Here is a 17771-nt window from a genome sequence, read left to right on the forward strand (position 1 = left end):
TTATTATTTTTTTTACTTATTTTAACTTGGAACTAGTGCCTTTAAAGCTAATTGCACATTTATTTTATTAACACCCTGGTCACATGATTCTATTGATGAAGTATTTAAGCTTGTAATTTCCAAAATGGATTATCTTGAAAAAGCCTGGTATTCATCCAGGCGAAAGCACTTGATTTTATTGTTTACTCAAATAAAGTTTCATGTTTAATTATTATTGATCGGCTCCTCTTTCTCCAAGCTTGTGGACTTGATGTTTTTATCTGGTCTGGATCTCTATCAATACGGAAATCAAATACGCTGTATGTACAAATTCCTCAGGAGCTGCTTGTCTAAAAACACACCTTATTCCAACAGAGCATAAAACTGGTTAAGCGCTTTCATCCATAAAACAATGGACTTCATCAGAACATAGACTTAATGCATTTGAATCCTTAAATAGTAACTTTTTGGTGCCAGCAGTTTCATTTAAAGGTACACCTACTCAAACCTTAAATATAAAACAATACAATACATAAACCAAATTCCCTCATACATGAATAATAAATCTCATTGACAAATGTCATAATGTTGTTGTTTTTCTTTCAGCTTTTTCCCGGTAAGGGGTCGCCACAGTGGAACTCCGGTCTGCTAATGATTGGCAATAGATTTTTTACGAAACGTCGGGGTACCAGCTCGACTCCCAACCTTCAATGAAGGCACGCCCATTTACACATATTGCTTTAAAATCTAAAACCACATTAAATATAATAACCTGAATTTAAAATAGATACATAAAGTACCTATAGCATAAGCTAATTATCTCATTAAATATTTGTTTGTAATCTTTCAAAAATCATTTAAAAACATTAGCAGTAAATTTTAACAGTAAATTTAATTGTACAGAGCCATTTGTGAAAAATCTATTGCCTAAACCTTCAATTGTAGTATAGGCTTAATAGTTATATAATCGTTTAAGCCTGGCTGGTTAGATGCATTCGTTAATAACTGCCATTTCATCTCTTTATGCCCTAATAGTGCTTTGTAGTTACCTCCACGTACCCCCATCATAAGTTGTTCCACTATGGCAAATTTAAATGTGTGTAGATCTCCGTACCTGTCTATATGCCTATATAAGGCATTACTTTTGTCTTTCCTCCTGATACTGTAAAGATGGTCGTAAATTCTTTTTTTAAAACATCCTTCTGTTTTCCCTATATAAAAACTAGAACATAACATGCACTTGGCCAAATATATAATATTCTTGGAGTTGCAGTTACAATGTTGAAAAGTAATTTTAGTATTGGTGATATTGTCTAAGGTGACACCCTCGACCTCCCAAATTGACCCAAACTGATTGCAACTCCCACAACATCTCATGCATTTTTTCTGCTTCATCAAGTTTCTACTGATACTACTTCTTTCAAACAAAGATTTTAGATTACTGCCCATCTTATACACAAAACCGGATGGTCAACAACTATGTCACTAATTCCCTTGTCAGCCTTAACGACATTCCAGTTCTTAGTTAAAAATCTGTTTGATATCATGGGCTTGGATGTTATATTCCAAGCCACAAGCCCTCTTATATTGAGTTTCATTAAGGTGAATCTCCCTATTACACTTACATTCAGTCCCTAAAATGGGCGGATATTTTTTACCCCATTCACCTATAACATAACTACTAACTTCTCTCAACATGTTCATGGGATAACCTCTAGACCTAAATAGGGACGTAATAAAGTCTATCTCATCTTTCATTTCACTATAACTGGATGTCATTCTTACCGCCCTAATGCACTGTCCTTTAAATATATTTCTTAGCATTTTCCTAGGGTGGTTACTTGTGAATTCCAAATAGCTGTTGGAAAATGTATTTTTTCTATATATACGTGACATAAATCCACTTGAAGTACTAGAAATGTAGGCATCTAAACAGGCTATACCATCCAAACTCCGTAAATGGGTAAATTTTAAAAAACTACTGGTGCCTTTCATATATACAATAAAATCATCAATCAAATGACTTGGACCATCACACAAATTGTTGGCGCCAAAAAGTTACTATATAAGAATTCAAATGCATTAAGTCTATGTTCTGATGAAGTCCATTGTTTTATGGATGAAAGCGCTTAACCAGTTTTATGCTCTGTTGGATTAAAGTGTGTTTTTAGACAAGCAGCTCCTATGGAATTTGTACATACAGCATATTTGATTTCCGTATTGGTCTTGGTTGTTGGAGTACACTGCCTTTTGTTTATTTAAACTCCGATAATGTCCAATTGTTTGATAAATATTTTAATGATTCCTATGCATGTGCCATATTGAATTATTCCAATATTGTTGGCATGGTGCTATTAATGTACCTGCATGCTGTTATTATTACCACTGTGGTCCCATATATGCATGTGTTTTGTTTGCTATGCAACTGTTCCATATCTGGTGTCTGCATTAATGGGAATATCTATGCATGCTGTTATACCTAACCCTGGAATGTGTTGACTATTACTAACCCATATATGATGAAATCTAGACACTATAGCATGCTCAGGAAGGCCGGTCCTAGTGGTCCCTCCTATTCCACTTCAGCTGGCTGAGGCACCGGGCACCAGCATGTCTGGGGCCCAAGCCCGGACCTCCCTGTCCTTTGGTCCTGCACCACCATTGGGTGGAACCACCTCAGGGGATGGGGCTCACCCCTCCCTGGGAGTGGGCATGGATAGGCACCTGTCACCCATCGCCAGGTTGTGTTGTGGTGCATAGAGCAATCAACTAACAGGTCGGCGATCTTCTATGCCAGCTCGAGGGCCATGTGTCATGATTAAAAAGTCAGCCTGGCTCTGAGGCTTAGCCCCCAGCACAGCCACCTTCGCAGCTGTGAAGGTGCGGTGGTGACTGCCCATAGGTGGGGACCTCAGTCCCACTGTTACCACTAGGGGGCTTGTGGGCTTCCAATATCCTGACATCCCTCCCCATCAAGGTGTTTACCCGCCACATGTGTCATATACCTCTCCTGTATGCATCCTGTGTGTTTTGTCTGTTAACCTACCCAACCTACCTCCCCAAATATACCTACTACCCCTCTCCAACATCCCACTCTAACCTGAAAAAAAATAAAAAAGGACAATCTTTTCCCACAAAAACATCTCGCCCCATACATAGCTGTCCATTTCACACACATGTCCACTGTGAAGGTGCAACTGATTATAGTTGTCCTCACCCCTCTCCCAGGGGTTTGAGTGTCCAAATCTACCTCCAAATTCAGTGTATATGCACAGCTGTTGCTGTAGAAGAAATGGGCAGCTATGGACCTTCCTACACCGTTCCTGTCCATCCCTAGCTATTTTCCCTACTGTCTTTCCCTCTTTGTGCCCCTTTTTCACCACTTTCCTATCAACCCTTTTTTCTTATCTTTTAAAGAAATTAGCGCAGGGGTAAGCAGGAGTAATCACTTTTAAGCAGCAGTAAGCGGGTTTAAGCCTGTTTGCATGAGTGTAAGCAATGCCTACACAGGTTAAGCACTTTAGAAGCTAAATGAGTATAAGAAAGTTTAACTGGAAGTTAGTAGTGCTTACCTCAGCGCAAACATGCACAAACTCGCTTACAACTGCTTTAAAGTGCCTTAAGCACTTTCTATCCAATGGCCCACTTACAACTGCTTTAAAGTGCCTTAAGCACTCTGCATCCAATGGTCAGTGTTCTTCCCAGCAACAAAATAAACAGCCTTGGTAATGCTCAAACCCAGAACCCAACACACCATAGTCAAAGCGATTTACCACCAAGCCATGCCAGTTACACACATGCCTAATGTTTTCAGAAACATATCATCCAGCCCAGTCATGCAACAGTACAGAGAATGTAAACCAACATTTAGATGTATGTGTGTGTGTAAATATACTAATATCTAAACAGATACAACATATCTATATCTATATCTATATCTATATCTATATCTATATCTATCTATATATATATATATATATATCTATATCTATCTATATATATATATATATATATATATATTTATTTGGAAATATATACATATATATAAATATATATGAACATATATGCATGCAAATACCTACATCGACACATATATATGTCTACACCTATATGTCTACATATACACAGCAAGTTACATATATGCACGCAGATATATATCTATGCAGGTATATACGGACATAGTTATATATATATGTAAGCAGAAATATATATATATATATATATATATATATATATATATATATATATATATATATATATATATATATATATATATATATATGTATATATATATATATATATATATATATATATATATATATATATATATATATATATATATAGGTATATATGGCCATACATCTGTAGATAGCAATGGTAGATTAACAAAAACAAATATGTCCACATATATGCGTTAATGGGGTTGAGAGGCCCCAAGCAATATATGTCTTGTACGAATAGGCATACCCCCCCACAGCCAAACACGTCTGCCCTGCAATACACTACCAAGTGTTGCAGATCCCATAACCAGGACCTGACATGATATGGGCACAAGATGTTAACAGTACTACATCCCACCTGTATGATGTCAGGCTGGTATCGGCAACATATTACGCAGTACAGTCTGGCTCCCATAGGAAATGCAAAATGTGGAAGCTATCAACATCCCCAGGATACATATACACATATATGCAGATACAGATATACATAGATATATATATATATATATATATATATATATATATATATATATATATATATACATATACATGTGACTACACATACACACGCAGAGATATGTACAGTAAGATACTTTTGTAGTAGGCGCACACAATATGGAACAGACACTATGCCTACAGTTAACACCCTAACAACTGGACACTGGATGAGCCACTCATACAAATGACAATCGTTGCCTGCAACATATAACCACAGAGAGGTCATAGGATACAACACCACACACAGGTTTGCAGAAATGGAATACCTTTATTTGTGTACTGTTACATATTTATATGCCATGTCATATAGCTGTTGAGACACTGACATCCATATCAACAGAGTAATGCAAATGTGAAACAGTTATACTAATACAGTAGTCTGGAAAGGTCCACAACTGTTGCTCTCCATGCCATGCCCTTCAAATCATACATTTGTAAAGACAGACTGGGCCACAGGATAGCACACAATCAATGGTAAGTGATGCAGGTGTATAGTCCAGCAGCGTCTATGTACACTCTGTACGCAATCACTAGGTGGTAAAGACTTCAGTTGACCAAATTGGATGTAACTGTTACATAACAAGGCATAACTGACACCATCACAGGCACACTGGCAAACAGAACAGTGTGTATGGCAGGAGGCAGTAGGCCTGCAGTAACCCACTTTATGTAAGTAATGTCAAGACAGGTGACATGTATGGTACTGTACATCCAGATACCTTAAGGCAGCTCACCCCTGATGCCCCCACATTTTGTAACAGCCTATGGTATGTATGGTGCATCCCCCCTAGACACATTAATACAGGGCCATATACCATTGTTACATACACTGGCCTCTGGAGTGCATATGGGCACACATGTATTGTGTAGGTGAAGCCCACACATATATGGCCCCAGCCCCACCTTATGTGTGGAGTATACAACAGCAGTGGATTGCTGGCGGGCATGGCAGCATGGTATACGTATATGTGCATATGTATCTCTATCTGTATATGTGTAGAAATATAATGCTCTGTATATGTATATATCTGGGTGTGTATATGCATATCTATGTACATATACACACCCATCTACATATATCGATATGTACATGTGTAATTATCTATACAGATATCTGGATAATCATATGTACATATATATTCACCATATGTCCTGAACATGGGTTGTAGCCCTACCTCAGCCCCTATAGTCCTAACTTCACAGTACAAGGGGATGTCAGGCATGTATAGCAGGTATATTAGCAGACTATTGCTACTGTAATAGGGATTGTATTCACAGACATGGTGTGTGTGGGAGGTCACATCTGCTTTTCACATGTGCGCCATTGGCTACTGACAGACATCCTAAGGACATCATAGTACAGTACTGCTGCAAGCACGTAATGCTCCTGTGGACTACAGCAGAGATAATGGCCAATAGATGTGGACATTCTGACACATTCTGTACAGTCCAGAGGTATACACAGAGCCCCATAGTGCAGAACGTGTGGACCAAGTCTGACAATATGGATGTTAATAGCAATGTAGATGGGTATTACACATAAAGACTGGTATACATTTGCTCCCATAAGTTATACATTCACACACCCCTGTCTGTCCTGACACATAATAACTGCTGGTACAGAGGTGCCATGGCCACATACTAACCACTAGATATTGACATACATCTATACAGCATCCCATCACTCTGTCTAACATATATGACTGTTAAGGGGAGGCCTGGCAGTAGTACATCTGACAAGTACCTGAATATGACATCTGACTGGGTAGGTGCACTAAGCTTCTAGGCAAAGCACTGTGCAGGCTACAGGCAGACTGGCTCAACACTGGCCTACATCTCTTATGGGGGAATGCACATGTACCTGCATATATAGCAGGCTCTAAAGGCATGTCACAGCACAGGATATGATACATCTGTGTGAAAATGCATAACCACAACCAATGTGAACACAGCCACATATGGTAAGCTAGCATAATATTACAGTATATGGACTATCTGGTCAACACCATCATCATGTGCCACTCACACACTAACCCTACATATACTGGGCCACTACACAGTGTTGTCTGATGCCTCTCTGTGGTATGGGACATGTGTGTGTATGGCCCTATAAACATGTAAGCCAATACAGTAACATATAGTGGAACAGCATGTAACATCAGATAGGATGGTACCTAGGACGATGACATCTACCACAGTCTGTACACAGGCCAAGGTGCATATTATCAATACACTCACTGTCAACATTCACCATAAGTACTCAGACCTTAGTACTGTACAAACAACCACAGAATGTCCAGGTTATGTCATCAAATATAACCCCTACTGTACAAAACATGTGTAGCAGTTTGATATCTTACTGGCTTATTATCAGATATGATGACACTAATTATGGTGTACAGCACATATGCATCTCTTAATTCATGACATATGTACAATGGTTGACAGAGTTGTGGCTGGAAGCACATACACAGGGCCAATATTGACATGATGCTGTAATAACATCATACATTTACTGTTGTAACAGGGTTTGTTGCAACATATGTCCTATGAGGGATAAGAAGTCAGTAACTGTCATGGCTTTCACCATCTACAGACTGCAATCCTCTCACTACCTTCTGCAGTTCACAGATACATGCTCTGTGGGTAACACATGAAACCAAAGGCACCACACACTGCCCAGTTTGCAGATGACCCTATAGATGGGGAGTCCTCATACATAGAACTGACATGGTAGGTAGTAATACATGTAGGACAGCCATATTCACACACACCCTGTTAAACCAGCATTACTCTGAATGCAGTATAGCAGCACTTACAGTCTGTAGTCAGGTCAGGCACATCCCCATCCTGTGTGTTGGCTTGTTTCCACAGGGTATGTTGTCAGAGGTAAATCCCCAATCCATCTGAGATGCTGTTTGCCAAACAACAGATCGAGTTCCTGCTCACAGTGAATAAAAAGGCCCAACAACAACATGATGTTCCTAGATATTGGAGTGTGTTTCCATGCAATTGGCTATGGGAATGTTACCACAGCTGTTCCACATGCCATCAACTATGGGAGGGCTGCAATTCGTGCAGTGGGCATCAGCTGATCATGAGCATTACCTAAAATACATGTGCTGCTGCCTAAGCAAAGCAGGTGTAGGTCTCCACATCCACTAGTGAGGGAGTGAGAGAGGGAAACAGAGGCAAAGACAAGTCAGGGAGGGTGGGAGAGTAAAATTTAAGCATGTTTGCATCGCACACATACCAGCACAGGGTATCAAACCCCTAACAACTATGTAGTGCTATTACAGCTCTATGCAGTTATTGGATGCACCACATAGGTTACCTGTGGCAGAGCCCTCAGAACATATATGTGATGGTGAGTGACATCTGCAACAGGGCTATGGTAGCAATACGGTAGATGAAGTACACGTGCCTGTCCATATGAACAGGTGCTAGCATCAACACAGCCACACTCTCACAGGGACGCACACACATTGACATACTAGGCAGGGCCAGGATTACAACTCATCACTAGTGAGATTGCTAAAACACATTACTGTGCAGGTATCACATGCACCACACGGGTCATATGGAGGTTATATGGACAAAGGGTATGGGGAGGTGTCTGACATCAGACAGCATACTTCAGTATGTCAATGGGGCTGAAATTAGTCTGGCTGTGATCATACGCATCATACAACACACACACAAACACACAGGGTGCCAGTACAGACATGCATGGGTGCAATTTCTGCATGGGTGTGTGGTGGTCAACTGTGCCAGACAGCTATACAAGGCTATGTGATGGCTATACCTTAGCATCAGGCCACATGACAATGGTCTGTGTTGTGGCTCAGGGCTGTAGTTTCTGCATTTGCCCACACAGGTAGATATTGTAACCACCATCTAGTCACCCAGTCACCTGGATGACTATTGAGTGTGGCCAATGCTTTGCATTGCTTGCCATGTATGTGTTCCTTAGTCCATGACATGGACGGTGTCTGGGATTTGCACACCTCCCACATGCATGTACAGTGACATGTGGAGCTGTACCTGGGGTGTCTGGCCCATGTTCTGTACACAGATTATCATCAGATGTGCCAGTCTTGGCCACCTGTGTCGGGAACTGGTGATGGACAGCAGGTTTACCCTACACCTACATTGATAGCATGCTAATGGCATTCCCTGGTGTCAGTAGCATCTGTCCATACATGGCATGTTTTCAGGCATGGTATGTCCTTTGTGGGTCACATTTGATGGCACCACAGGTGTTGCAGGTGTTCAGTGCGGAACGTGCACTGCCTGTATGTACGTGCCTATTGGGCAGATGGACAGGGTGCCATGCCCTCTGTAGCCTACTGCAATCAGTCCATAGTTACTATCAGTGGCCAATATGCAGTGTATTACCCCCATACTGGCTGTTGCCTAGGCATGTGTGTGTGTATGAGACATGGGTTGAGAATGTGCTCTGCGTAATACTGGTGTTGCTAACTGTTATTGCCTGGCCTTAATGTCATATGTATGGAAATTGATTTGCACCCCAGCCTCTCTGCTATTTCACATCTATTATCCCTGTATGGTGGACATTGTGATATATACTAGGGCCACCATATAAGAAATTTACAAAACCCACTCCACTTTGGGCCCAGGTGTCACACACCTGTCATGTCTGGGAGTAGAACGCCTACCTAACTAGTTTATTACACTACAGCACTATGCAGTTATAGGACATGCCACAGCAATTATTGGTGTATTCTTTCCCCAAAGGTGTATATCACATTGAATGACATCAGCAGGATTGCCAATGTTGGACATTCAAATTGTAGTGAGTGTGGCTAGGTTAAAATGCATTGCTCCCTACACAAACAAAACATCTACAACCAACATGTGTGGGCATAGAGCCCCTAACATAGGTCTATGTCACACTACAGAATAGAGCTGTTATTGGACGCACCACAGGGATTACTGAAGGGCTACTTCCCCAAAGGTGTATTTCACAATGAATGACATCAGCAGGATTGGCAAAGTAGGGCATTTGAAATGTACTGAGAGTGACTAGCCTATAAAACACACACAAAACATCCAGAACTGCCATGGGTGGGAAGAGAACCCTACCAGAGCTCTAAATTTCACTACAACAGTACGCAATTATGGCACACGCTATGGAGATTACTGTGTTCCAATCTTCCCAGAGGTGTATTTCTAGGGGGATGACATCAGCGGCCTTGCCAAAGTTGAGCAATTGAATTGTAGGGAGTGTGACTAACCTAAAAAGTATTGCTGTCTACACAGACACACACACACTTGCCTTGTCTGGGGTTAGAACATCTGTTTAATTACTTTATTACACTACAACAGTACACAGCTACAGGACGAGCTATGGAAATTACTGGGCTATCACCTTCTCAGAGGTGTATTTCTAGATGGATGACATCAGCAGCATTGCCAAAGTTGAGCATTTGGATTGTAGGAAGTGTGACTACCCTAAAAAGCATTGCTCTCTACACAGACAGACACACACACTTGCCATGCCTGGTATTAGAACACCTACCTAATTACTTTACCACACTACAGCAATACACAGTTACAAGGCACACTACGGAGATTACTGGACTACAATCTTCCTAGAGGTGTATTTCTAGGTGGATGGCATCAGCAGCCTAGCCAAAGTTGAGCATTGGAATTGTAGGGAGTGTGACTACTCTAAAAAACATTGCTTTCTACACAGACAGACACACACACAGTTGTCAAGTCGGGGATTAGAACTCCTACTGAACTACTTTATCACACTATAGCAGTACACAGCTGCAGGATGTACTACAGAGATTACTGGGCTACCAGCTTCCCAGAGGTGTATTTCTAGGTGGATTATTTTTAGGTGGATGACATCAGCATATTGCCAAAGTTGAGCATTTGAATTGTAGGGAGTGTGACTACCCTAAAAAGCATTGCGCTCTACACAGACCGACACACACACACATAGCTGCCAAGTCTGGGATTAGAACTCCTACCTATCTAGTTTATCACACTACAGCAGTATGCAGTTATGGGATGCACCACAGAGATTACTGAGCTGCAACTCTCCCAAAGGTGTATTTCATAGTGGATTACCTCAGCAGGCTTGTCATATTAGGGCTATGGGGATGGCAGTGTGTGTGCATGGGCTATAACCCATTCATCTAGGGGGTGACACACCATATGCGGGCACACACAGGGTCATATTTCACAGGTACGTGTATACAGCTGCTAGATGACTACTTTTTTTTGTACAGTCATATTGCACAACTGGCACGTACACCACGTAGTCTGTAATGCTGACAGATACTGGTGGCTAGTATCTGCAGTGAGTGACATCTGAACCTCATGTGGTTTGGGTCTTTTGACTGTGTGCTGGGTGGGACAGGCCTAGCTGGCTTCTTGTCACAGTCACCCTTGGCCACACATCTATTTACACCTACCTTTGGCTTATTATAGTGCGTTGTCCTTACATATATGTCTGTATTCCTATCCACTGTGTGTGCAAGGCATGAGTGGTGCATACTGACGAGTGTCTGCACTAACAACTGCGACTGCCAGATAAGTCTGGTCCACTGGTGTTTGCAGACATGTCCTTCATGTGTTTAAGTGTGTGAGCACGCCCAGTATGCCCATCTGTATTTCATGTGTGGATCGAGTCCAGGTAGTTTGTACTGCAGTGCTAACCTTTGTGTTGTACACAGACAGGTAGCATGTTGTTTCTGCAGGGTATCCATCAAGCATTTGGCATTGACTGTTCCTACATTTCTGCATAGGATAGGGGGCACACCTGACTATTTCTACATTTCTACACAGGATTGGGGGGGCACACCTGACTGTTACTATATTTCTACATAGGATGGGGGACACACCTGACTTTCTACATTTCTACACAGGAGTGGAGGTGGGGCACACCTGACTGTTACAACATTTCTACATAGGAAGGGGGGCACACCTGACTATTTCTACATTTCTACACAGGATTGGGGGGGTTGCACACCTGACTGTGACTACATTACTATGTAGGATGGGGGGGCACACCTGACTATTTCTACAGTTCTACACAGGATTGGGGGGGCACACCTGACTGTTACTACTTTTCTATGTAGGATGGGGGGGCACACCTGACTATTTCTACAGTTCTACACAGGATTGGAGGGGGCACACCTGACTGTTACTACATTTTTACATAAGATGGGGGGGCACACCTGACAATTTCTACATTTCTTCACAGGATTGGGGGGGCACAGCTGGCTGTTACTACATTTCTACGTAGGATGGGGGGCACACCTGACTATTTCTACATTTCTTCACAGGATGGGTGCGCACACCTGACACTTGTACACATTTGCTAGGACTGTATTAGTATGTCAGGTACTCCATTTCATTCTGTGGTCTTACCTATCGTGCTGACTACAGGCATACCAGTGTATTACAGATCTTAGCTTTTAATTACCTACATATTAGTTTCAGACATCCTACCCTTCAGAAATGACATCCCACTGACTGACCTGCTGTAGTCTGTCTGTGTAGGTTGGGGGAGGTTACCCATAGGTCTCATTCAGAGGCCATAGCACAGCCTTTGTTTGTGTTTGTCTACGCCTGTCCTGCTGGCTGTAACTGTTGTTGGGTATGTGAACCCCCCTGCCTGGCATGTGTGAGTCACTTACCTTGTGGGTGTTCCAGTATTGAGGGTGGTGCTGCAGGGCTGCCTATGTTTGATGCAGATAGTACACTCCCTACACATGGTTAAGCACAGGTAGTGTAATGTTGGCATCCCTTTTACTGCATGTGAGAGTCAGAGAGAGAGATGTTATTCCCTGGGTCCCTCCTGTGCCAGTGTATGTGCTATGCTTTGCCTCTTTGCCAAGGCCAGGGCATACTAGGCACACCTCCTTCTGCCGTCTGGGCCAGGCTCATGTTGTTCCTCCTCTGAGTCACTCTGTGCCTGTGCAGGCCTTGGAAATGGTGGGGGGGCTGTGTGGCCCTGCCCCGTGCTGTTCCTGCTGCAGTTGTTTCTGCAGGATCATATTGTGTAGCACGCACATACAAGGACAATTTGGGTACATGTAGCTGGTGAGTACTGCAAGGCTCCACCAGATGTGTCCAGGCACTGAAACCATGACTTGAGCATCCCAAACACATGCTCTACTATAATTCTGGTCTGTGCGTGTGCCTCATTATGGAGTTCTTGTTCAGGTGTGTGTGCATTTCTGATGGGTGTATCAGCCATGGCTCCAGTGTGTATCCAGCATCCCCCACTAGGTGACCGTCAGGGATGTCCCCACTGGCAAATCTCTGGTACAGCTGCATCAGATGCTAGATGTGGGAATCATGATAGCTTCCAGGGCAGCCAGCACACACATTCTTTATTATGCCCTGGGCATCGCACATGACTTGGCAGTTGATGGAGGGGAAGCCCTTGCGGTTGATGTAGACTATACCCCGCTCACCAGGTGGTGCTTTGATGCATATGTGCATGCAGTCTGTAGCACCCACTACCTCAGGGTATTTGGTGGAACAGTTGCATATTGCTGGCCAACGCCTCACGGGTGTTGGGGAAATATACGTGCTCACTGACATGTGCTGACATGGCATTTAGGAACTGGTGGAGTATCCTGGATGCTGATGCCTGTGAAATCCCATCATATCCCCAGTTGGCCTTTGGACAGTACCTGTAGCTAGTATTCATAGGCCTAAATATACCTTGGTATCCACTGGGATGGGTTTCCCTCCGTTAGTTCTGCATGTGAGGCATGGCCAACACAGCTCAACAATTTGCTGTAGGAGGTCCCTGTCCACCCTATAGCACTCCACTATCTCCAACTCATGTAGCCCCTGGTAGGTTACCCTGGGTCTGTACACTCTTCTCCATCTCCTCACTGTGGGTTGGTTGACAGCATTCACATCCTCACCACCCTCAGCCTCTTCCACAAGTTGTTGTATGATAGCTCTTGCAGCCCCTATCATTTTGCTGTTGTGAGTGTTAAACGTTCTCCGCTTGTTTACACCGGTGGTATAGAGTGTGGGAAAAACCAGATGGGAAGGTGTTTGCATAGCTTATAGTAGTGTTCTGGGCTGGGCTGGTCTGCTCCCTGTGTAATTGGCTGATTCTGATACATTTCACCTGCCAGCTAAGCTAGTTCTCCTTGATTACCTTCTTACTGCTTTTTGCCCTTCCCATTGCCTTCCTGTTTATGCCCGGGTGTGCGCCGTGCAAACAGAGTGCTCAAATGTGCACAGAGCTGCTATTTCCTGGTTTGACTTCTTTTTTCTTCCTATAAAACCTGGTGAGCAGCACGCACACCCGCTTAGGCTTTGTAAAGAGTGCTAGGCAGATTTAGACACACCCGTTAGCTTAGCTGTGCTAAGCTAGGAGCAAACCCAAGCCATAAGGCTCCAATCCACTTACAGTATGCCTGACACCCCCCTCCCATGATGTCACCTAACTCATTGGCGTGCACCAAGCTATTCCTACTCTTACACTATTGGGACCTGACTCACATGCTGGGGAAAACTGGGATTTACTATCCTTCCCCTCATTTGCATAGAATTGCCTGCTAATGCATAGTTACATGTCTCACACTGAGCCTCCCCACTTAGCAACCACTACTCACTGGCCATGTTGTCTTCTGCCTGCCATTGACTTGTATGGCAGAATACTGATTTTAGTTAGAATGCTTAATTTAGGTTAATTTTGTTATTTTCCCCCCAATCCCGTTTGCATGCCAATGCCCTATGCTTAAACAGCCAAGACCGGCTAAAAAAAAAAATAAAAGTTGATTTTTGTATTTTATTTACTGTTTGCAATGCCAGTGGTTTTATTCTTGGCCTTTGGCATGCTTACTACATGATACGCAGCCTTTATTTGGAACTGTCACCGCTCCGTTTTGGATTTTGCAGACATGTACTCTGTTACTAACCGAGTACATTTCTGCAGATAGCACTAGTTCTGCACGGACGGTTGCAAGCTTCCTGGATTGCAAAATCACCTCATTTGCATAGATTTCTCCTGCAAATGGGGTGATTTGCATACAAGGGCTTTGTCCGTGCAGGATTAGTGCAGGAGTGCTCGTGCAGCCCCTGCAGGCTGTTCCTGGATCACATGGCAGATATATTGCCTTCTGGAGCTCCTGCATCGATCTTGCATGCCATGCAAGCTATAGAGAATCAGTTTTCAAATTCTATCCTTTGATGAACTGTGAGTCAAAAATTATGATTATGCTACAATATGTTGTTGGTAAACTCACTCCCAAAGAAGTCAATTCTCTTCCAAGCCTGGTATTAATTATTGAAGCAAACAAGCCCACAATCTTCTGAAAGTATTGTACACATTGATGCCTGTTATATTCTTCATCTTTCAGTTATGATATTCATATTCATCAGCTATTCATGCATTATTTTTGGATAAGGTAAGCAAAGGTCACATAATATTTTGTTCCCCAAACACAAGCTTACTTGGTGTAACAAAGCAATTTTCCAAAAAAAAAAAAAAAAATCATACTGCCAGTACTTGTACACTACAGTTATAGAACATAAACAAAAAAAAGAACTGATTAGAATTAACAAAAGCCAAAATGATTCGGCAAGCTAACATGCACTATCTTAACCCGCCAAAATGTTGCAAATTTGTTTGTAAATCTGTGATTTAACATATTAGCATAAAATACCACTACTTTAATGTTATACAAGACTAGAAATTTACTACACTCTGCCAATTCACACAATGCAACACACTGAGGTGAAACTCATCTCAACATTCAGGCTTAGCTATATCTAGTTTCAGTGTAGAAAAAAGTAAGAAATGTGTTACTCCACTGCCAGAAAACTCTGGAAGGATGTCAAAGTGAACACCTTTTACTGAACAAACATTTTGCAGTTACAGTTTTCTGAGTTTCAAGCTAACATGAGCCCTTAATCAGGAGATAATGTTAGGTATGGTGTTTTAGTACACACTTGTTCCTATAAATGTGAAACAGAGTTCATTATTTCTTTCCCACTGGCTAAAAGCAACACCCGTGTAAAAGAAAATAGTGTGCAGCTCATATGGCTGGAACTGTGCAAAGGTATCTCAGAGAGAGACACAATGCATAAACTAAAGGCCTACTCTGAATGATTTATTAAAACAAATCTGACGTCACTAATTCTTGATGAAGGGGCTTCTAATAGTCCAGGCGTTGTAGCAAATATATTGCAAAGCCTATGTTGTTCCAGTAAAAGGTATCACATCATTTCTGTATTCACAGTACAACAGCATATATCACCCAGTTACATCTCCGGATACCGCAAAATTAAACATTTAATAGGTTAGCTACAAGTATACAACTTACTGAATACATTTAGAAGTGTCTGACAAGGAGAGTCAGTCAGGTCTTATTTTATACACTAGAATATGTAAATTAAATTAACTACAGGATAGCAGTGTCAACTTTCCTGTATTGTGAGATCTTAACAAAAAGAGACAGAGGGTTTTTGCAGAATTAACACCCACAGAGGATAAAGAAAACAAAAAAAAAATCATGCTTGCCTAGAATATTAACAGATTTGGGGACCTATAACACCAAAGCATATATCAATTCTCTTCAAATAGGATTAAAGGAGGCAAGAACATTTTCAACTCTATTAATTAATCAGCAGAGACAATCAATATTAAGTAATAACATACTGTTACTAGATGGAAAGCAAACAGTGAGTCTCTGACATACTTAGCAAAAACAGGGATTCCAACAAGACTTGTCCAGGATACTCAAAGCAGGAGAAAAAAATCAGAAGAACGCAGCATAATTAACAAATTCAGGAACTGGAACAACATCTGGAGGCCACAGCAGGATTAGAGGAGTCACCAGGGCTCAAGTAGAATTAATGGAGTCAGGGACATCAAAGTAGCACTAAAGGTGCTAGGCCCCACAGTCATAATTATTATGTCCAAATGTGCAAGAATGAGTGTAAGGCTCCTACCAGGATCAAAGATTCACAACAGACGTTAAAATTATGAAACATTGCCTCTTAACAGTCATCTCATAAAACTGAGTTCAACTTGTGTATCAATACTTTGAACTGGTTTTCTTTATAGCCAGAGATACATTTGGAGGATTAACTGAATTGGGGGTGTTGGTTGATCAGATTTAACAGAGTAGGAAGAATGACAGTAGATTTATTGAAAACAGAAATCCTACATCATAACAGCCATTCAGATAAGTAGGTTTGCCTGCTATAAAAAATTGGATGCAGTATTTTACATAGCAGAGACATTTCACTTAAACAGTAACCTCCATCCTGGTTTGGATGTTGATAAAATCTCTTGTTAAATGATTAGCTGTGAGTGTGAAGTCTAAGCAAGAATTAATTGCTTATCTCATGTAAACAAAAATGGATGCAGACAACACTTGTTTAAATTTAAAATATATTATGGGCAAAGAAACACCTCTACTGTATATAGTGATAGGTAGAACTCAAACAAGCAGCACAGTGGGTAGTATTGTCAACTCACTGCAAGAGGTTCTCTAGGTTACTTTTCAGCTGAGCTGCTTTCCGTGTAAAGTCTACCTGTTCTGTCTACGTTCATATGTTTTTTTTTTGGATGCATTAATTGTCATCCATCTCCCAAAGACTTGCAGCAGGCTGACTGTCAACTTGAATTCTAGGTGTACACACATTGTGCAAGTGACACAGAAAAAGGGCTTGCAATCTACTTTCAAGTCCCTTCTTGCCAAGAAAATTGTTTGAATGGTGGCCACTGTTCACCAAGTCTCTATAGGAGTCAAATGTGACTCAGGACAGTGGATGGATGCACTGAACTTTAACTTTCAAAGGTCGCTGTTTTCTGACTGACTAAACAAAATAAGATAATTACACATAATGAAAGAGGCAGTTGCAAATGAAAAGTATTATGTTTGTTCCTTTCTGGTCTATTTGGGCTTAGTAATTCAAACTAGTTAATCATCACTTTAGTGGCAAGGTTTTACCACTATCATTAGTTCTCACATGAGGTTTAATTAAGCAACAGTGCTGCCTTTTCTTATAACAGTTTGAAAAGAGAACAGTTAACATCTCATAACAATACAGTTT

The 17771-nt window shown here is 41.6% G+C and overlaps 1 protein-coding gene across 1 annotated transcript in view; it reads right to left on the minus strand.

The window, feature by feature from the left end:
• Positions 1-649: 649 nt before the first annotated feature.
• LOC122810684 (vomeronasal type-2 receptor 26-like) overlaps positions 650-17771 on the minus strand; it is a 171411-nt gene continuing 154289 nt past the window's right edge. The window contains exon 6 of the mRNA XM_044082253.1: positions 650-726. Coding sequence (XP_043938188.1) covers positions 650-726 — 77 coding nt within the window. The remainder of the gene's footprint in view (positions 727-17771) is intronic.

Source organism: Protopterus annectens, chromosome 9.part0 (genome assembly GCF_019279795.1).
Source record: "Protopterus annectens isolate FY-2018-M chromosome 9.part0, PAN1.0, whole genome shotgun sequence".
Lineage (NCBI taxonomy): Eukaryota > Metazoa > Chordata > Ceratodontiformes > Protopteridae > Protopterus > Protopterus annectens.